This window comes from Canis lupus, chromosome 6, assembly GCF_003254725.2.
Source record: "Canis lupus dingo isolate Sandy chromosome 6, ASM325472v2, whole genome shotgun sequence".
Classification (NCBI taxonomy): Eukaryota; Metazoa; Chordata; class Mammalia; order Carnivora; family Canidae; genus Canis; species Canis lupus.
The window spans coordinates 57,258,776-57,281,010 of NC_064248.1; the positions used below are offsets into that span (position 1 = coordinate 57,258,776).

At 35.1% G+C, this 22,235-nt stretch overlaps 1 protein-coding gene across 13 annotated transcripts in view; it reads left to right on the forward strand.

Annotated features, from left to right (window-relative positions):
* HFM1 (helicase for meiosis 1) overlaps positions 1-22,235 on the forward strand; it is a 140,347-nt gene that overhangs the window by 46,918 nt on the left and 71,194 nt on the right. For 12 of the 13 annotated variants that reach the window (XR_007411500.1, XR_007411501.1, XM_049111693.1 and 9 more), the window contains 9 exons: positions 6,170-6,435; positions 6,803-6,850; positions 14,848-14,918; positions 15,559-15,691; positions 16,344-16,495; positions 17,067-17,144; positions 17,364-17,519; positions 20,110-20,310; positions 20,393-20,481. Coding sequence is in view for 11 of the 13 variants with exons in the window: in XM_049111693.1 (XP_048967650.1) it covers positions 6,170-6,435; positions 6,803-6,850; positions 14,848-14,918; positions 15,559-15,691; positions 16,344-16,495; positions 17,067-17,144; positions 17,364-17,519; positions 20,110-20,310; positions 20,393-20,481 (1,194 nt within the window). In the remaining 2 variants the exon portion in view is untranslated. Of the gene's footprint in view, positions 1-6,169; positions 6,436-6,802; positions 6,851-14,847; positions 14,919-15,558; positions 15,692-16,343; positions 16,496-17,066; positions 17,145-17,363; positions 17,520-20,109; positions 20,311-20,392; positions 20,482-22,235 lie in introns of those variants that run through there. The other variant, XM_049111701.1, reaches the window with a different exon arrangement.

Below are 22,235 nucleotides of genomic sequence, written 5' to 3' on the forward strand. Positions count from 1 at the left end.
TGTTTATCCATCTATCAATTCTTGGGCATCTGGATTGCTTTTACTTTTTGGCTGTTACTAATAATGTTGCTCTGAACATTCATGTACAAGTTTTTGTATGAATTTATTTTTAAATTCTTTTGGATTTATACCTAGAACTGAAATTGCTGGGTCATATGGTAACTATATACTTAGCTTTTTTGAGAAACTGCTAAATTATTTTCCAAAGTAACTGCATCAATTCACAGCCCTACAAACAACATGTGAGGGTTTCAATTTCTCTACATCCTTGTCAGCAGTTGTTATGGTTTGTTTTTATTTTATTTTATTTTATTTTTTAATTAATTAATTTATTTTTATTTATGATAGTCACAGAGAGAGAGAGAGAGAGAGGCAGAGACACAGGCAGAGGGAGAAGCAGGCTCCATGCACTGGGAGCCTGATGTGGGATTCGATCCCAGGTCTCCAGGATCGCATCCTGGGCCAAAGGCAGGCGCCAAACCGCTGCGCCACCCAGGGATCCCTGTTTTTTTTTAATGTAGCCATTCCACTGGGTATGAAGTGACATCTCATTGATTAGCATTTCCCTAATGACTTATGGTATTGGGCATCTTTTCATGTGATTATTGGTTATTTGTGTATGATTACCTTTGTAGTAATGTCTTTTCAGATTCTCTGCTTTTTAAGTTGGGTTTTCTGTCTTTTTATTGTTGAGGTGTAAGAGTTCTTTATATATTCTGGATAAAATTCTTTTATCAGTTGTATGCTTTGGTAATATTTTTCCTATTCTTTGTGTTGGTTTTCTTTCACTTTTTTGATAATACCCTTAGCACTCCAAAAGTTTTAAATTTTGATGAGTCCAACTTATCTAATTTTTCTTTTGTTGCTTGGGCTTTTGGTGTCATATCCAAGAAACCATTGCTTAATCCAAGGTTGTATAAAGATTTACTACTACATTTTCTTTTAAGATTTTTATAGTTTTAGCTCTTACATTTAGGTCTGTAATCTTTTATTTATTTACTTTTAAGATTTTATTTTTTCATGAGGGAGAGAGAGGCAGAGACACAGACAGAGGAGAAGCAGGCTCTATGCAGGAAGCCTGATGTGGGACTTGATCCCAGGACTCCAGGATCATGCCCTGGGCCAAAGGCAGGCACCAAACCACTGAGCCACCCAGGGATCCCCCATATAATCTATTTTTTAAAAAGACTTTTTATATTGATTTATTTTAGAGAGAGAGAGAGAACATGAGCAGGGGGGAGGAGCAGAGGGAGAGGTATAAGTAGACTCAGTGCTGAACACAGAGCCTGACATGGTGCTTGATCCCAGGAGTATGAGATCATGACTTGAGCTGAAATCAAGTCAGATGCTCAACTTACTGAGCTACTCAGGTCTATTTTAGAGCTTACTGAGCCGCTAGGTCTATTTTGAGTTAATTTTCAATGTGGTGCAAGGTAGAAATCCAGCTTCATATTTTTTGCATGTAGATATTCTGTTGTTCTTGCACCATTTGTTGAAAAAACTATTCTTACCCCATTGAATGTCATAGCACCTTAACTGAAAATCAGTTGACTGCAAATATAGGGTATAGGGGAAGGTTTCTGACCCCAATCAATTCTCTGCATCTCTGATACTGATGGGTGTCCAACAATTCAATTCTGTATTCATACTACCTCCCGGAATTAGCATCACATCTTACAGGCTAAGGGCTCAATTCCATAAGACTGCCCCACTTCAGATGTCATCCACAGACAGGGTTCCAGGCTACCCAAATTTCTGCCTTGCAGAATACAAATTTAGGGGTTTCCATAACCCCCACATTAGGTTTAATAATTTTCTAGAATGACTTATATAACTGAGGAAAACACTATACTTATGTTTACCAAATCATTATAAAGGATACAATCCAAGAACAGCCAAATGGGAGAGATGCATAGAGCAAGGTATGGAGAAGGAGGGTGTGTAGAGCTTCAATGCCTCTTCAAGTATATCACCTTATGAGCACCTTAGTGTGTTTACAACCTTAAAAAAAAAAAAAAGATTTATTTATTTTAAGGAGAGAGCTCATGAGTGTACATGTGGGCTAGAGGGCGAGAAGTAGACTCCACACTGAGTGAGGCTGTATAAAGGTTTACTACTACGTTTTCTTCTAAGATTTTTGTAGTTTTAGTCCTTACATTTATTTTTTTAAAGCTTGTATTTATTTTAGAGAGAAAGCAGGAGCAGGGGAAAGAGCAGAGGAAGAGGCACAAGCAGACTGCACTGAGCGTGGAGCTCAACTAGGGCTGGATCCCACAACCCTGACATTATGACCTGAGTCGAAATCAAGAGTTAGATGCTCTACTGCCTGAGCCATCCAGGCACCTCTGTTTACTACCTTTGATGCTCTCTGAACCTCCCATCATTTAGGAGTTTTTCCTTTATGGTAGTTTCCTTAGGTAGGCACGATTGATTAAATCATTGGCCATTGGTGAGTGATTGAACCCAATCTCCATTCCTCTTTCTTCCTTGGATGTCACAGATAAGGCTAAAAGTTTAACCTTTTCTAATTAGGGTTTATTTTTTTCTGGCAATTAACCCCCATCCTGAAGCTATGCAGGGGTCCTACAGGAGTAATTTCACTAGCATAAACTCGAGTATGGTTGAAAGGAGTTTGTCATGAATAACAAAAGATGCTTTTTATCACTTCTATCACATGAAATTCCAAGGGTTTTAGGAACTCCGTGCCAGGAACTAGAACAAGACCAAATGTATGTTTCCTATTATGCCAGTGAGGAAACTATCTACTAAATAAAGGTTTATTTCTGGACTCTCAATTCTATTCCATTGACTGATATGTCTTTCCTTATGCTTTACATAAGGACCTATCCCACAATGTCTTGATTGCTGCTGTAGCTTTTGTTGTGAAGTTTCAAATTGGAATGTGTGAATCCTCCAATTTTGTTCCTTTTTTCAAGATTTTCTTGGCTTTTCTGGGTTATTTGCATTTTCGTATGAATGTTACAATAAACTGGTCAATTTCTGCAAAGGAGCCAGCTGGGATTTTGATGGGGAACATGTTGATTCTGTAGATCAACTTGAGCTTTACCATCTTAATAACATTAAGTCTCCTGGTTTGTGAACATGGAATATCATTACATTTGTTTAAATTTTCTTTAATTTCTTTCAGTAATGTGAGATTTTCAGTGGACAAGTCATACTTATTTTGTTAAGTTTATTCCTAAATACTTTATTCTTTTTGATGCTCTTATAAATGGACTCAAATTTTTTTTCAGATTGTACATTGCAAGTGTATAGACATCAATAATTGATTTTGGTATATTGATCTTATATCTGTAGTCTTGCTGCTGCTGCTGACTCTCAATTTTAATGTTCAGAGTGTTGAATCATCTACCAAACTGCTTTTTCCAGTAGTATTCCCCTGCCTGTCTGCAATTATTTTAAAGATTTTTTAATTTATTTTTTATGAGAGGGAGAGAGCACAAGCAGGGGGAGCTGTAGAGGGAGAGGGAGAAACAGGCTCCCCCCCCCCCCCCTCAGCAGGGAGCCTGATGCAATGCAGGGCTTGATACCTGGACACCAGGATAATGACCTGAGCAGAAGGTAGATGCTCAACTGACAGCCACCCAGGCACCCTGCAGTTATTTTAAAAAGTAGATCGATTCATCTAGGATTTGAGGTTTTGCAAGATAAGTATGTTAAAAGGATAAAAGAGAATTGGAATTTAAAATATTAGTAAAAGAGTGGTAAAAAAGATAGGCCATGGAATCTAAGTCCATTAAAGGTAGATGAGAAAAGAGAAGGGAAGATAGTTTGGGAGAAAATAAAGAGTTTCATTACAATAAATTTGCTTTTTGACCTCATTGATACCTTGTGCAAACAAGCTAAAAAGATAAGAGGCTGTGGTCAGAGAATGATAGAATGATTGATTTGAGAGGAGGAGCAGTTCTGGATAATGACAGTATTTAAGATCAGAGAATAACAGGTGAATGAGATTGTTTGAAGGAGAAAGCCACTGGAGATGAGTGCCTAAGAAATGGAGAGGAGAGGATTTTGAATGTTTCATCTAGGTGAATTTTTTTTTCAACTCTGTGAATATTGAAGTAACATAGATGGTGACAGAATTTGGAAGTGAGAGGAAAAGATTGTAGAGTGTCCAGACGTTGATATATGATATATGCCATGGGCTACAAGGTGCTATAACTAGTTAGCACAAATACTTTTGTAAGAGAATGGAAGAATAATGATGTAGATTTGGGATGGAGAAGGCACAGAGTCTCATCCCTCAAGTGCACTTGGATATGGAAAAAATGAGCAGTTTCTACTTCAGTTTTTTAAGAAGCAAGAGTTATTTTTAGGGCGATGCAATATTTTTGTTAAGACCAGGAAGAAACTGTAACAATCAGTGAAGAAGTTGAGGACATAGGGGAGTTACTGGAGTGGGAGTTCCAGAGGAACTAGGAAGAATCTGAGGTCCAGAGAATTTAGGTAACTAGCACATGGATGATGTCCTTATAGGTCACAAAACTTATTTCAAATTCTAAAGTCACACAGCTAGAAAGTAGAAGAGCTCTGGATTTAAACCCAGGTTTGACTGTTTCCGAAGTCCATGCTTTTAACTGATATGACAGCTTATAGCAAGGAGTCATCCTGTGGCATAAGTTGTTTTTCTTGTCCTCAATACCATTTTTTTTCTCAATACCATTTTGTAATCAAATTCTACTATATTATCCAAAACTAACCATCTGCTTTTGATTTTTCAATCTTCAAAGATAGAACTGCTGGCATTGGAGGATGCAGCCCTACAGTTTGTTCTGAAGTGTATTTCTCATTCTATAGTGTTTTTAAAGATTCCTTCTTTCTTATATGGAAACATGTTGTTAAAATTGATAGTAAAAATTATTCAGAAAGTCTTTTGTATTTGCACAATACTTGTTTGGATGTCATTTCTTATAGAATTCTGTAAGACTAGTATCTTCTGTCATGTCCTACTTATTTTGTAAGTAATATTTTGTAATACAACAAGTATTGTATTAGGAGCTCTTTTTAAAAAAAAATTTATTTTTTGAGATAGAGAGAAAGCCCATATGTGCACAAGAGGGGGTGGAAAAGGGCAGAGAGAGGGAGAGAGAATCTTTTTTTTTTTTTTTAAGATTTTATTTATTTATTCATGAGCGACACAGATAGAGAGAAAGGCAGAGACACAGGCAGAGGGAGAAGCAGGCTCCATGCAGGGAGCCCGATGTGGGACTCAATCCCGGGACTCCAGGATCAGGCCTTGGGCCAAAGGCAGGTGCCAAACCGCTGAGCCACCCAGGGATCCCGGAGAGAGAGATTCTTAACCAAGCTCCATACTCCATACTCCAAGCTCCATACTCCATATTCCATACTCCAAGCTCCATACCCTAAGTGGGGCTTGATCCCAGAAGCCTGAGATCATGACCTGAGCTAAAATCAAGAGTTGGATGCTTAATCCACTGGGCCACCCAGGCACCCCTGTATTAGGAACTTTAATGGTCACTTCCTTAGGGCTATGGTGAATAAATAAGTTTGATGGGTTGTCTTTTGATCAGTTGAATATAATAAATTGCAATCTTAAAGATGGCCCATGTTTTGCAAAGAAAATACTTCTTTGCAAAGTATTCTTCTTGATGCCTATACTTAGTATTATTTATATTAAAATGATTAGTGGATAATGTTTGGGAAGTTGATGCTGTTACTGACAAGAAGCCACAATACCTGTCTACATGGGCCTCTCCACATGGTTGCCTGTGTATTCTTATGATGTAGTGGCTAGTTCTTCCGAATGTGAATGATCCAAGAGAGTATGCAAAAGTGTCAGGATCTTTTGTGACCTTCCCTTGGTAGTCACGCACTTGTACTTCTGCAATACTCTGCTAGTCATGTGATTCTGACCTGACATGAAGTCCTAATTTGAAAAGGGTCTGAATAGCAGGAGACAGATATCCTTGGAGCTGTCTCAGGGGTTCTTCTGTAAGGGATTTGAATTTCTGAAAAGTGACATAATTCAGTGGTAAATTTAGCAAGTTATATTTTAGGAGAAAGATTACATTTTATGTTTGAATAAACCATAATTTATGGGGCATTTTTAAAGGGGCCAATAGTTTTTCCCATTTCTAAGCAGCTGTTACAAGTACAAACATGTTTTGTTTTGTTTTTTGTTTTGCAGATTATTTAAAATATCTGACAATATACATGAGGGTGTTTATTCTAATGACAGTACAAACTTGGAGTCTTCTGTTGGCTCAGTGAAAATTGTCCCAACAGAAATGAACAAAGGGGAATCATGGAAATGTAGCAATAGTAAGCAGAAACATCAATATTCAGACATTAATATGTTTACAGCAAGCAATGCTGTTTCAGCTTCTGAAATCAGAGAAGACATATTCAAAGGACCAACTTTTTCAGTTGCATCCCAACCTCATGAAGTTCAAGGTAATTCCTTGCTTTTTCAGTTGGTTTTATAATGGTACAAACTGGTCTGTATTTTTCAGCATTAAGGAAGAATAAAAAAATAATAAATTTGAGTAGGTTATCTGTGTAAAATTTCTGCATTTCTTGATCATATTGCATTTTACAACTATGATCTAGGGTGCCTGATCTAGGGTCAGTTGGTAGAGCAGGGTCATGAGTTCAAGCTCTGTGTTGGGTGTGGGGCCTACTTAAAAAAAATACAAAATGAAATAACTATGATCTAAAATTTAACTGTGCTCTTAATAAAAAAGTTATACTAGTTTTATTAAACCAGTTTGCATGGGAGAGATTAAAAAATACTTGTATAAATTTGTTGAATTTTTTTTAGGGGTAACAGAAAATGATTTAGATTCTTTGAAGGCTGTCACAGAAATCCGTATCCTTTAAATTATTTTACTACAGCAGCTTTATGTTTGAAATAAAAATCTGTAAGCATATTATTCCATTGTGTCTTTTTTTTTTTTTTTGGTTGACAAAGAAAAAGAAGGAAAAGTGAATCTTTTGAATCACGTAAGAGATCCAGTGTGTGTGATTGTCAGTGCTATTCAATGTGTGGTCTGCAGACTGGTGCCAGTTTGTGAATTGCTTGTTACCAGTTTGTGATAAGATAAGTACAGAAATAAGATTTGAATTATTGGCTGAATTCTGAGCATATTTACTTACAAACAGATACAGATAATTTCTTACACTTTGGTTAAGGATAGCATATTTGGATAAACATGGCTAGTGGAAATAAATGAGAATGGGACATTCTGTGGATTGGGAAATTTTTTTTAAGATTTTTATTTATTCATTAGAGACATATATCTATATGAGAGAGAGAGAGAGAGAGAGAGAGAGGCACAGACAGAGGCAGAGGGAGAAGCAGGCTCCATGCAAGGAAGCCTGATGTGGGACTCGATCCCAGGTTTCCAGGATCACACCCTGGGCTGAGGATGGTGCTAAACCGCTGAGCCACCCAGGATGCCCGGATTGGGAATATTTTTACAAAGCTAGGAATTTTTAAAAGAAATTTGCAGTTTATACCTATAATCTGATTTACATGTCTGGGCATTCCAATATAAATATTTTGAGTTTTTATGTGTGTTTTGGAGGTAACATCCTCTTTGCTTTTTTGATGCCCTGTGTATGTCTATAACATAGTGTACTTACTGTTTTTTATTATAATCCAGCAGCTATGACTATTATGTGACCATTTCCCTGTGACCTATGAACTCCTTGAAGGGAAAGGCCACTCCTTATTTATCTTCCTATCTCTGAAGACACTGAAAGGCAGGTAAAGGAAGCTGTTCTGGCAAAAGAGTAGCCATGAGTCAAGCTGGGGGTAAAATAGTGTGGAATATGTTAGAAAGAACCAGCATCCCAGTTTGGCTGAAATAAGAGCTATGATTACAGGGGTAGTAGGAAATAATGTTTGATGATCCTAAGATTGATATCTTAGGATCAGGCTATTTAATGCCATGGATTCCAAAGTCTGGAGGTTTTTTTAACTTATTAAGCAATGAGGAGAAATCATGCAGTATTTTTGAGCAGATCCAAGTTATATCATCAAAACCATGCTTTAGGAATGTGGAATTAATGACTCAAAGCTGGGGAAAGCTCTAGGCTCCATAAAAGTTATTGTCTAGTTGGCAAAACAGAAAATAAATTCCAGATATTGGGTAGCTGAGCTGGAGGAATCTAGGGAAGAGTGATTCTAATCCTGTGTACTCAGGGGACTGAGATAATTCTGAGGTATGGTTAGAAGATATTTGCCTGATCAATCATGAAAATTTGCCTCCAGTGCAGATAACTGAACTAAGAATGGAAGGAGAGAACAATAAAGGGCAATAGATGATGATATCATAACTTCAGATATTGTCAGCTTTTAGTGCTTCTCTTCAGCATGGTGTCTCAATTTTGCTGTATTTTCTTCTCTCTGGTGATGTAAATACAGTTGGAACATAGGAAATAGGTTAGCCTTAACCAGTTAAAAGTTAGTTTCATTATCTGTATGATGAGAAAGGCTTCTTATCCCTTACTGGAACTTGCCGTAATATGACAGTAACTTTTGAAGAGTTTTAAATATTTTCATGCTATATTAGCACAGCTGAAATGGTTCTATTGTTTAGGTCTCTGTTATTTAAGACTATTGCCTACTCTTGTGTGCATTGATTTATTGTCCAAAATGTTCATTTGCTGTCAAACTCACAGAGCTGCTGCTCTTTATTATTTCTAAGTCTGTATTTAAAGTGGAAGACTAGGAGCGCCTGGGTGGCTCAATTGGTTAAGCATCTTTTTGGGTCATGATCTTAGGTCCTGAGGTCTAGTCGTCACTTAGGACTCCCTGCTCAGCGGGGAGTCTGCTTCTCCCTCTGCCCCTCCCTGTTGCTTGTGCTCTCTCTCAAATAAAAAAATAAAAATTTAAAAAAGAAGTAAATAAAGTGGAAGATTAAATACTTTTCATGATAATTTGAGAGTTTTGGAATTACTTGGACACAACATATATTCTGATTCTTTTATGGTATTTTACTATATTTGAATCCTCAGGATACTAGAAGCTTGGTCAGTTTGATTTTGCTATAGTAGTCTTGTCATTTTCAATTCTACAGACATTTTCCTACCTGTTATAACATATAATTGCAGTGACACTGCTGAGAGTTTGTTGAATGAAAGGAAAAACTTGATATCAAGTGTTTATAGTGATGATAAATGATGTTAGTAGTTGAGTTTTCTCATGAGCTGGAAAACTAATTCTACATGTACCCTGAATCAAAGATTCATTTTTGTGAATGTAAATTGATGTGGAACTACCTAATGAGACAAAAACCAGCATGATGGCTCACTTGTGGGCTTGTTACAAATAAATATTTTATAGGAAGAGACATATTTTGAAGGAAAAATGAGATTCTTTCAAAAGCTTGATGGATTGACAAACTCAAAATTACACTTTTGTTTTGGCACAAATATTCTGATACTCTGTACAACTGAAAGTAAAATGAAGATTTGTATATAATCTACTTGATTTAATAAATGCAAACATATTAATTGAGTGCTTACTGTGTGCTAGGCACTGTTCTAGGTACTTGGGATATGTCAGTTAAGGAAACAGACAATGAATCCTTGCCCTTGAGGAGTTAACATTCTTGGGTTAGGTGTGGGGAAGAAGATAGATCTGAACAATTGTAACAGTGTATAAATAAGTCATATAGTATGTTAGAAGGCAATGAATAATATGGAAAATAAAAAAAGTGGAGCAGAAGTAAGGGATATTAAATTGGGGATGCTATAATTGGGGGCTCAGGTTTAGAATTAAGTAGAGTAATTTGGGTAGGTCTTCTTGAAAAGAGATGTAAGCAATTGAAGGAAGTGAAGGAAATGAGGGAAGCAGTCTAGGCAGAGGGAAGGCTGTACAGCAGGAACATGGCCAGTGTTTTTGAAGAACAGAAAAGAGGCCGATATAGCTAGAGGAGATTAGTCAGAAGCAAGATTAGTAGGACCTGAGGTCAGAATCACAAAAATGTAGGGGGAGAGGCAAGATCATGTAGGTCCTTGTAGCCATATGCTTTGAGACAAAGCAGGGAATCGTTCTCATTTAATTTTTTAACAAGATCACTTACTACAGACCATCAGTCTTTGTATATGTTCATACAAATGTAATTGCTTAAACAATTATGTATTTGAATTCTCAGATATATTGTTTTATGTTTCCTAATAGAATAAAATAACTTCCATTGTAAGAACTCATCTTCTTCTTTACAGCTTCCCATAGCTTTCTAAATCCAGTAATGTATTTTGTATATAGTGTTTAATAACTGTGGTTGATAATTGTGACTCAGACTAAGAAGAATACCATGTAAGTACAAATATTTCCTGAACTGACAATGGACTCTCAGCTTGGAGAGGGGACAATTTATTCTTCATATATATTAGTATTTTTGAGCTTTCTTAAAGAGGAAGGACAGTTTAAGGTCTTATAGAGCCAATATGCTGATAATTGCAATTAAATCCACCACTTAGTACAACTAAATTATTGAAAACAAAGCATTTCAGGATTAGGTGACCAGAAACACAGATCAGCTAATGAAACAGTTAAAATGTGAAATTTGGAACTTTAAAGAAGATATTAAATCAAATGGCCTACTCAACATGAATAAAAAAACACCACTCTTCCAAAGATAAATTATACACTTAGTTTTGAAATACTGGCACATATGCAAGTTTCTACATCTTTTCTGTCAGATTTATTTATTTATTTTAAACATTTTATTTATTTATTCATGAGAGACAGACAAGAGAGAGAGAGAGAGAGAGAGACGCAGAGACACAGGTAGAGGGAGAAGCAGGCTCCATGCAGGGAGCCCGACGTGGGACTCGATCCCAGGTCTCCAGGATTACGCTCCGGGCAGGCTCCAATGCAGGGGAACCCAATGTGGAACTTGATCCTAGGACTTCAGGATCATGCCCTGGGCCAAAGGCAGGCACTAAAACACTGAGCCACCCAGGGATCTACTCCATCAGATTTAATTGTCAAATTATAACCCTGTATAAACCTTGTTTCCACATTGGGATTTTACAAATTTTTTCAGAATATGGAGTGTTACTGGGGACTGTGATAATTTCTGTTAATTTCTCTCCCCTCCTGGCTTAATTGAGGTATAATTGACAAATAAAATTTGAATGTACTATATCAGATGTACAACATGATAATTTGACGTACATATGCATTGTAATAAGTTGCCACCATTAAGTTAGTTTCCACTCTCCATCACCTCTCTTTCTCTTTCTGACTAATTGATTTTGCATAATGCCCTTCAGGTTCATCCAATTTGTCAAAAAAAAAAAAAAAAGAAAGAAAGAAAAGAAAAGAAAGGCAGAATTCCCTTCCATTTTTAAGGCAGAATAATATTTCAGTGTGTGTGTGTGTGTGTGTGTGTGTATTTCACATTTCCTTTATCCATTTGTCTCTTGACAGGCACTTAAGATTGTTTCCATACCTTGGTTATTGTGAATAATGCTTCAGTGAAACAAAGGATTACAGTTATTTGAGATACTGATTTTGTTTCCTATGAGTATGTATCCTAGGAGCACCTGGATGGCTCAGCCCATTTAGTAACTGACTCCTTATCTCAGCTCAGATCTTGATCTCAGGGTTGTGAATTCAAGCCCCACATTGAATATGTACCCAGAAGTGTAATTGCTAGATCATAACCTCCAGCTGTTTTCCATAATGGCTGTACCCCTTTACATTCCTACCAACAGTGTCTAAGGGTTCCCTTTTCACCACATCCTCGCCATATTTATCTTTTTTTTTTTGATAAATTCATATCCTACCAGATGTGAGGTAATATCTCATTGTGGTTTTAATTTGCATTTCTCAGATGATTAGTAACATTGAGCATCTTTTCATGTACTATAGGCCATTTGTGTTTTCTTTGGAAAAATGTCTATTCAGGTTCTTTGCCCATTTTTAAATTGGATTATTTTGGACCACATATCTAGAGCCCCAACCTTTAAAGCTCCCACCCAGGGGATAAACCCCCCAAACACCCAACTCCATAAGCCAACAGGACTTGGATTTATGAGACCCAAAGGACTATAGCAAACAAACAGTTATTACATGGGCACAGGAACAACCCCTCTTCCTCTGCAGGTATACATTGAGGCTCAATGCAGAGGGAGCAGCATGCCCAGACATGTAAATCAGATTATAGGTAAACTGCAAATTACTTTTCAAAAAATACTAGATTTGTAAAAATATTCCCAATCCACAGAGTGTCTGATATTTGGATTATTTGGGGGGTTTTTTGGTTATTGAGTTGTATGAGTTCCTTGGATATTTTGGATATTAAAGTGTGATGCCTCTGGATTTGTTGTTCTTAAGATTGCTTTGGCTATTTGGGGTCTTCTGTAGCTCCATATGAATTTTAGGATTGTTTTTCATATTTCTCTGAAAAATGCAGTTGGAATTTTGATAAGGATTACATTGAATCTGTACATTTCTTTGGCAGTTTACAATTTAGCGGTATCGATTCTTGAATCCTTAAACATGGAATATCTTTCCATTTTTTTGTGTCTTCAATTTCTTTTGTCAGTGTCTTATAGTTATTGGTTAAATTTACTTGTTAGCATTTTATTTTTAATGCTACATTGGATGGTTAACTTTATTCCTTGGTATTTTATTTTTTGATGCTATTGTAAATGAGATGGTTTTCTTCATTTCTTTTTCTGGTATTTTGTTGTTAGTGTATGGAAATACAGCTGATTTTTGTATATTAATTTTGTGTCCTGCAACTTTACTGAATTTGCGTATTAGTTCTAACAGTTTTTTGGTGAAGTATTAGGATTTTCTATATATAATATGTTGTCTGTGGATAGAGACTTTTCTTTCTTCTTTTTCAGTTTGGGTACCTTTTATATCTCTTTCTAGCCTAATTGCTCTGGTTAGGATTTCCACTAATAGTTGAATAAAAGTGGTGAAAGTGGACATACTTGTTCCTAATCTTAGACAGAAATGTTCAGCTTTTTGCCATTGAATATGATGTAAGCTATGAACTTGTCATATATGGCCTTTATTATATTGAGGTACATTCCTTTTTAACCCAGTTTCTGGACAGTTTTTATCATGAAAAGATACTATATTTGTCAAATGCTTTTTCTGCATGTATTGAGATGATCATATGGTTTTTATCTTTAACCTTTTTTTAAAATAAGCTCTATGCCCATTGTGGGGCTTGAACTCATGACCTTAATATCAGGAGTCACATGCTCTACTGACTGAGCAAGCCAGGCACCCCTAATCTTTAACTTTTTAACGTGAGAGTATCATGTTGATTGATTTGTAGATGTTGAACCATCTTTATATTCCAGAAATAAATTCCATTTGATTATGAGTGTATGACTGTTATAATGTACTATTGAGTTTAGTTTGCTAATATTTTGTAGAGCATTTTTGTGTCTGTGTTCATTAGTGATACTGGCCTGTAATCTTCTTTTCTTGTAGTATTCTTATCTGGCTTTGGTATCAGTATAAAATAAATCCCTTAAGTCATCTTCATTTTTTTTTTAATTCTTTTTTCATTTTGTTCCTTTGACTGGATTAAGTCCATTGCCCTATCTTTAAGTTCAGTGGTCCTTTCTTCTGTTTGATTTGTCTGATGTTGAATCCCTCTATTGAGTTTTTCAGTTCATTTATTATAGTCATTCACTCTATGATTTCTGTTTGGTACATTTTTATAACTTGTATGACTTTGTTGAAATTCTTACTTTGTTTATGCATTGCTTTCCTGACCTTAAGGAGCATCTTTATGCATTATTTAAAAATGTTTGGTAAATTAAATCACTTACCTCTATTTCATTTAGTTTGGTTTCTGGAGATTTATCCTGTTTTTTGTTTGAAACATATTCCCATTTCTTAATTTTTTTTAACCCTCTGTTCTGGTTCCAGACATTAGATAAAACATCCACCTCCCCCAGGCTTGACAGACTGGTCTTGTATAGGAGATGAGCCTCATCAGTTAACCTAGCCCAAGATCCTAGTTTTCTTTAAAACCTTTCTGACTGCCTAACTCACTGTCTTAGTTCTTAGTTGCTTCTAATAGTTGTGCCAAAACTTATCAATGTCCAAAAGGAGAGGATTGTAATCAGCACCTAGGTGCAGGCTGATTAGAAGCCAGAACCTGAGATAGCAGCTGAGAAAGTATGAAGTGAAATCCTTTCCAGGTAGAAACTGGAGATGAACATTTTTTGCTGTTCCCTCTGCATTGAGCCTGAATATATACCTGCAGAGGTAGAGGGGTTGTTCCTGTGCCCATGTAAGAACTGTTTGTTTGCTATAGTCCTTTGGGTCTCATAAATGCAAGCCCTGTTGGCTTATGGAGTTGGGTGTTTGGGGGGTTTATCCCCCGGGTGGGAGCTTTAAAGGTTGGGGCTCTAGACATGTGGTCCAAAATCTTTGCTCCTCAGGGAGAAGCTGGGAGTTGGGAGTTCCTTCTTAATTGTATGATGCTGTGCCAAGGATGGGATTTAGGGTTACAGTTGTCTCAGTCTTTCTTACCCATTTCATTGGGAGTATTTTCATTTACCCAATGTGTAGGAGTCAGTGAATTTCTGGATTTTTCTCAGAATTGCTCCTTGTAGTTGTATTTTTGGTGCATCTGTGGGAGGAGGGAAAGTTCAGGAGCTTCTTATATTGCCACATTGGTCCGTCTCTCTATTAATTCCTTTCTTATGATGTTAAAACAGCAAGTATTAAAGCCTCATCATTAAACATTGTCACAGTTAATATTAATTAATTGAATTTTTGAATTAAAAGTAATCAAAAATACATAAATTAATTAAAAGTAACCAATTCTTAAAATTGTGAAATATTTGACTCCTTAATGCTATTCTAAGCTGCAAAATTTAGAAGTATTTTCAAAGAATTCCCATATTTCAACTATATACAGTCCAAAGCTTTTGATGATGTAAGTATTTTATTATTTTTACTTATCTGCCTCTTCTAATTTGATTGTGTGTTCTCTAAGGGTAAGGACTAGATCACATTCATCTTTCTGTTTCCAATGCCACGTGCAGTGACTGGTACATTGTATGAACTCAAAAAATGTTTGCTAAATGAAATCATGCGTCTTTCATAGGTGGGCTTGTTTATATTTATTAGATTTATAAAATTTCTTTCAAAGCTAAATAAATTATTTTCTTCTAGCCTAACAATTTACTTTCACAAGTAAAGCAAAATGGTAAATTATTATTAGTATTTTTTTTTTTTGAGGGTTGTGGATCCAAGCAAGGTTAGAATTTTAATAAGTTTAAAGGTAAAAATAATTTGAATTCTTCTTCCGGAGTCTTTCTTACATATTTTCTATGAGAAAATTGAGAGTGTGAATAAAAAATGCTATATATTCCATGATTGATTAAATTTTATTTAAAAAGTTTTTTTTTTTTTAATTTTTTAGCTTCTTTACACAGATAGGAATTTTGTGAATTCTTCTTCCGGAGTCTTTCTTACATATTTTCTATGAGAATATTGAGAGTGTGAATGAAAAATGCTATATATTCCATGATTGATTAAATTTTATTTAAAAAGTTTTTTTTTTTATTTTTTAGCTTCTTTACACAGATAGGAATTTTGTGATTTGTGCTCCAACTGGTTCTGGGAAAACTGTGGTGTTTGAACTAGCTATAACAAGATTGTTAATGGAAGTACCATTGCCATGGTCAAACATAAAAATTGTTTATAGTAAGTATTTATATATTGTAAGAGTAATTAATTACAGTAATGCAAAAACATTGAGACAAAGTAAGAAATTCGAATTCGAGCCATAGGAATTAATATTTGGTTCTCCATACATTTTTTAATGAAGATCACATTTGCTTTTGTCTGTTATATTAAATTCAAAACACATTTTCCCTGAGTTGTAAATAAAAACTAGTATTTGAATTGAGAATTTGACTTTTACATGTTTATTTTTTAAAGGACAACAAGAAAAATAAATTCAAACATTTTGTAATTCTAAAAAATTTTCATGGGAACCTCTCCTCTCTTTTCTTAGGTATATATATATTTTAAATTTTTCATCAAAGTAGTTTATATATACATGGTTGAAAGATATATTATCACGAAAAGGCTTATAATGAAGACCAGTAATCTGCTTTACATCTCTGTGCTTTTAGTTATAATACCCTGAACAGTTACTTCTTTTTCTATTTTTAGTTCAGTCTGGTGATTATATTTGTATCTCTAAGTAATATGCGTATATTAACTCTTTCAATTTATAAATATTAGGCAGTTCCTAGATGTATAGTTTTACCCTAATTTTATTAACCAGTGTTTGTGAAAGTAATTTTAAAGTTGTACTGACATTCAAAATAAATATCTTCTATTGCTATAGTGGCACCAATAAAAGCCCTGTGTAGTCAGCGTTTCGATGATTGGAAAGAAAAATTTGGACCAATAGGATTGAATTGTAAAGAACTCACTGGAGATACAGTAATGGATGACCTATTTGAGATCCAACATGCCCATATTATTATGACAACTCCCGTAGGTGTTATTTATACTCTATTATTTCCTTCGTTCATTAGAAAATATCTTTCTCTTCACGAAGAATAAAAGTTAAAAGAAAATACAAAGTAGAAGAATGTATTTGTGATGTAAAAAACAAACATGAAAAATCTAGTGTTCAGGTTATATAAAGTATTTACTAATCAGTAAATAAAAGACAAATTACCAAATGGGAAACAGGCAAAAGACATGAACAGGCAATTTGTTATTGAGGATAATTTGTAATCATACTTTTTGCTTGTACTCTTTTATCCAAGTTTTAATGTATTACAGAGGGAGGACCTTCGTAGGACTTAAAAAAGGTAATTAGACTATAATTTTGTATATTTTTGGTTAAACTTAAAAATAAATAGGGGTTTTGTTTTTGAAGCACTTGTAAGACTATCAGAATCCTTTAAAATGTTTTTAATCTTTAAATCTTTTTCAGGATACTTTTAAGACATGAATTAAAATATTGCCTATTGTTTATATCATGTTAAAATTTTTATTGATATCTTAATATTTATTATAATTTCCTACCATGTTAAACCAGTTGTATTTTTTTCTTTAGGAAAAATGGGATAGCATGACTAGGAAATGGAGAGACAACTCTTTGGTCCAGCTGGTTAGACTCTTTCTCATTGATGAGGTAGTGAACACATTACTTATTTCCAGAGATAAACGTAAAATAGTGATTAGAATAGATAGAAAGAAATGACCTTTTCAACCAAACTGTGTCTTTGTTTTATCCCTTCAAGTGGAAAGGCTTATTTTCTTAAAGAATAATGTTAATATTATTATGGATTTTAATTGATTAAATAGTTTTTAATTTTTATAGCCAATCATTTTTTCTTGATTTCTTTCTTAGGTACATGTTGTAAAAGATGAAAATCGGGGACCAACTCTTGAAGTTGTAGTCAGCAGAATGAAAACTGTACAGTCTTTATCTCCTCCTTCAGAAAATAGTACAGTTATTCCAATGAGATTTGTAGCTGTGTCTGCAACGATTCCAAATGCTGAGGATGTAAGTTAGAATTTTAGTCTACCAGATTTTTTTATGACTGGTGAAATATTTTGTCATTTAATCCTAGAGGAAAGTGAGGATTTTTTTTTTCCTGTAAATCCTATAACCAATTTAATAGGAAAGTATGTTGTAGAAAGTTCTGGTTAGATCTCATAGGTGTGGCAGTATTAGGTCTTAATATTTGGTTGATTTGGTTTAATGAAACGTTTTTGGTACAAGTGTGTTGTTTACTAGTATCTAAAAGTCTTGGCTTTTATGGGTTTCAGATACCTCATAATAACGTGACTAATAATTTGTTATGGTTGTTTTAATCATCTGACTCTAGCTGTATATCAAAGTATGGTGGAAAATGAAAATAATTGCTTAAGTGATTACCACTCACCTTTCCATATTCTATGTGACGTGTTATGGTAAGCACTAATGATAGGTACAAAAGTGAAAATAGTTGTATTCAGTATTATACTTGCTATAATAAATATGTGTCTTAATTTTTTTCTTCATTATTTGGGTAAACTTCTTAAAAAATAATACAGTTTCATTGTTTCTCACTCCTATTTACTTCTCAGCCTGGTATGACGTTTTTCTCCTACTACTTAGAAATTTGACAAATAGTTCCCATATTGTCTAATCCAATGGAAAATTATGCCTTTATCTTTAATTTGGCAAAAGTAATCATTCATTTATAGTTCTTAAGTTGACAGCTTGTTTTGTTCATATTCAAGACTATACTTGATCTCTATACTCAAAAAACTATAAGTATTTTGAGTATATATGATCAACAGAAACCTAGTGTTTATCTTTCCAGACGTATTGGTGAAATCATATTATGCATGCTCTTTATGACTTGCATGTCACCTACAGACATTTCCATGTCCTTAGATACTCTTCTTTAGTACAACTTTTGTGGGTTTATTATGATTTATCTATCTAATGCTTTAATGATGAAAGATTGTTTCCATTTTTGCTATTGTAAATGATGCTAAAGTTAATAATATCTTTGAAAACATCATGATAGGGGCATCTGGGTGATTCAGTCGGTTAAGCGTCTGCTTTGGGCTCAGGTCATGATCCCAGAGTCTCGGGATTGACCCCTGCATTGGGCTCCCTGCTCAGCGGGGAGTCTGCTTCTCTTTCTACCTCTCACCCTGCTCTCATGCCCTCTTTCTCTCTAAAATAAATAAATAAAAATTAAAAAAAAATCATGATTATTTCTCTAGGATGAACTTCTAGAGTGAAATAACTGAGTCAAAGGATATGTAAAACTCTAAGGACACAGTGGTTTTAATAAATGGTATAGTCATTTATACTTCCATCCTCAGCCATTTCTCTGTATTCTAACACTGGGTTTATAACAAATTATTGTTATTATTACATTTAAATAGTTGTTGGGGTGCCTCAGCTGGCTCAGTCAGGTAAGCATCTGCCTTTGGCTCGGGTCATGATCCTGGGGTCCTGGAATCCAGCCCTGCATCATGCTCCCTGCTCAGTGGGGAGTCTGCTTCTCCCTCTGCTCCTCTCCCCACTCCTTCTCTCTCTCTCTCCCTCTCATAAATAAGTAAAATTTTTTGAAACAAATAGTTGTCAAATTTCTTGTTTAAAATACACTTTATTTTAAAATTTGTACTGCTTTGATTTTTACTGAGGGGAGTATTTTTAATATATTAATCAACATTTTTGCACCTTGCCAGGTCACGTTCTTTACCCTTTTTTTCACATTGGGATAATAAACTTTTCTTATTGATTTGTAAGCAGTCATTAAATATCAATATTCTGTAATTCTTGAAATTCTTTTCCCATTTTTGATAATAACTACATCTGTGAATGCTACTTTCCTGTCTCTTTATACAAATCCTAAATGAAGGTTTTCACTCTTAGCCTTTTGCTCCTTTCAGATTAAATTCTTGTGTGATCTTATTTGCATACATGATAGCCTTGAAAATATTTTAATATTTCCATCCCCTGCAACTATAAACTCATTAATCCATCTTCCTGTCAAAGCAATGGTCAGTTGCAGAGCAGGGCATGAAGCCTGATTACTAACCAGGTTATAAGATGATAAGAATTGCTCGTCATAGCTTCAGAAATTAACAAGTGGCTCCAGCACTGAGTCTGAATTATGCTTTTGACACTCCCATCTCTCAAGATTTATTTGCCCTTTGTTTAAAAATTTTGTCAACCCTTGCCAGTCTAAGCCAACCATAACTTTGTTACTGTTTGGCTATTATTTAGCACAATTCAAAAGATGTGTCATGCATATTTAAGTCATAGTTATGAAAAATAGGAAGGTTATAATGATAATGACAAATTCAGTTTTTCTGCAAAATCAATCTTAATTTTATTTTGGGCTCTTAGGAAAATAAAACAAAATAATTGGGAGTTTACCATGTTGAAAAGTGGGTATAACCTAAAATACTGCTACTGATAATATTTACCAATATATCAATAGAATAGTGTCGCTGGAATATGTAACACTGAAAAAGACTACTTGATTGTTTTTATACCTTGACTTTAAGTAGTCTACTATTGAGTTATTTTTAATCATAAAACTTGTCTAGAAAAAACTTTTAATGTATGTTTCTGTTATTTAAAGATTGCAGAATGGCTTTCAGATGGTGAAAGACCTGCAGTATGTTTGAAAATGGATGAGAAACATAGGCCAGTGAAACTTCAGAAAGTGGTCCTTGGATTCCCCTGCGGAAGTAACCAAACTGAATTTAAGTTTGATTTAACCCTCAACTACAAAATTGCTGGTGTTATACGAACATACTCTGATCAGAAACCCACACTTGTGGTAAGGATTGTTTGTTGCTTATTTTTAGCATAATGCTCAGTTTTTAATATGACTAATCCAAGAATTATTCATTTATTTTTAGTTTTGTGCAACAAGGAAAGGTGTGCAACAGGCTGCTTCTGTTCTAGTGAAAGATGCCAAATTTATTATGGCTGTGGAACAGAAACAGAGGTATATTTTCTCTTTTTTGTTATTGGAGTTAAGAAGACTTTTAGGGATTATCTAGATGAGATGAGAAAACTGGGTTCATTCCTTCACCTTTTCAAGTTATTCCTCTGTAAGCAAAGATGGGATTTCAAAAACCAATTGACCAGGTCGTTATAAAACTAATAATAGTATAAATGTAAACTGGAATTAAAAAGTGTAAGTATAAAGAGACTGTAAGTAGCAACGAGTAATGTGGAATCTTCTACTTGGGTGAATAAACTAGTTCATCAAGTTGGGCCATGTGACTTTTAGTCAGAAACAGATGTGGTTGTCAAGAAGTAAGGCTTGTTTTCTTGCTCGAACACTAACACTGAAGGAAATTTTTAAAAACTTATAGAATTCTTTGTGTAATGGTTGCATCCTTCATATAGAATGACTATATACCTCCCAAGATAAATACTTAAATAATTAGTATTTTGAACCTGAACCTTCCAGAGTAAGGAACTGAAATAGCTAACCTGTATGTACCCTTAAAACTAATTTCCATTTCATCCTCTTTCTTTTCTCCTGTTGTCTGCTGCACCCAAATTAGCTAATTTTGTTTTAGATAATAATTTTCTTTCTTTGTTTTTTTAAACATTTTATTTATTTATGAGAGACACACAGAGAGAGAGAGGCAGAGACACAGGCAGAGGGAGAAGCAGGCTCCATGCAGAGAGCCCGACGTGGGACTCGATCCTGGGTCTCCAGATCAGGCCCTGGGCTGAAGGCAGCACTAAACCGCTGAGCCACCTGGGCTGCCCCTAGATAATAATTTTCTTCTACAGATTTATCATACTTCTCCTTTTCTCATTTCCCATTTTTACCTACTCAAGGAAAATTTCTGGTCTTTCAACTCTTTCTTCACTCTTTGTCTCTCCTTTTTTTTTCTTTATCCCCCTTTTTTATTCCTGTTTTTCTAGAAGTGAAATGCTGATATTAGAAACAGCATGAGAGGCACCTGAGTGGTGCAGTTGGTTGAGCAACCAGCTGTTGGTTTTCACTCAGGCTGTGATCTCTGGTTGGTGGGATGGAGCCCCCATCAGCCTCTGAGTCTACTTAGGATTCTCTTCTCCTGTCCCTTTGCCCCCACCTGCACCCCCAGCCCTCTCTCTCTCTCAAATAAATCAATTAATTAAAAAAATGAAATAACATTAAGTTAAAGACCATGATTTGGGTTGTAGTGCTGCAATTTTACTAGCCGTGTACCTTTGGGCACATTACTTCTCTCAGTTTCAATTTCTTAATCAGGGTGGGAATAGTATGGGAATCAACTATCTGTATCACCATATTATTGTGAGAATTAAATAAAGCAACATTTCTAAGACACCTAACAGTGTGTAGCACAGAGTTTGTATCTAATACCAATATGTCTTTTCCTCTTGACTTCTCTTCATTACATCATGAATCCTTAAAAAAATTGTGAATGTTAGCGATCCCTGGGTGGCTCAGAGGTTTAGTGCCTGCCTTCGGCCCAGGGTGTGATCCTGGAGTCCCGGGATTGAGTCCCACATCCGGCTCCCTGCGTGGGGCCTGCTTCTCCCTCTGCCTGTGTCTCTACCTCTCTCTCTGTGTCTCTCATGAATAAGTAAATAAAATCTTTAAAAAAATTGTGAATCTTATATTTAAAATAATGCCTGTTAGTGTCATATCTGCAATAAGGAAATGGAAAAACACAGATTTGGTGGTTCTTAGACATAATTAAAAACTAAGCCTACTAACCTCCAAAATCTTCTAAA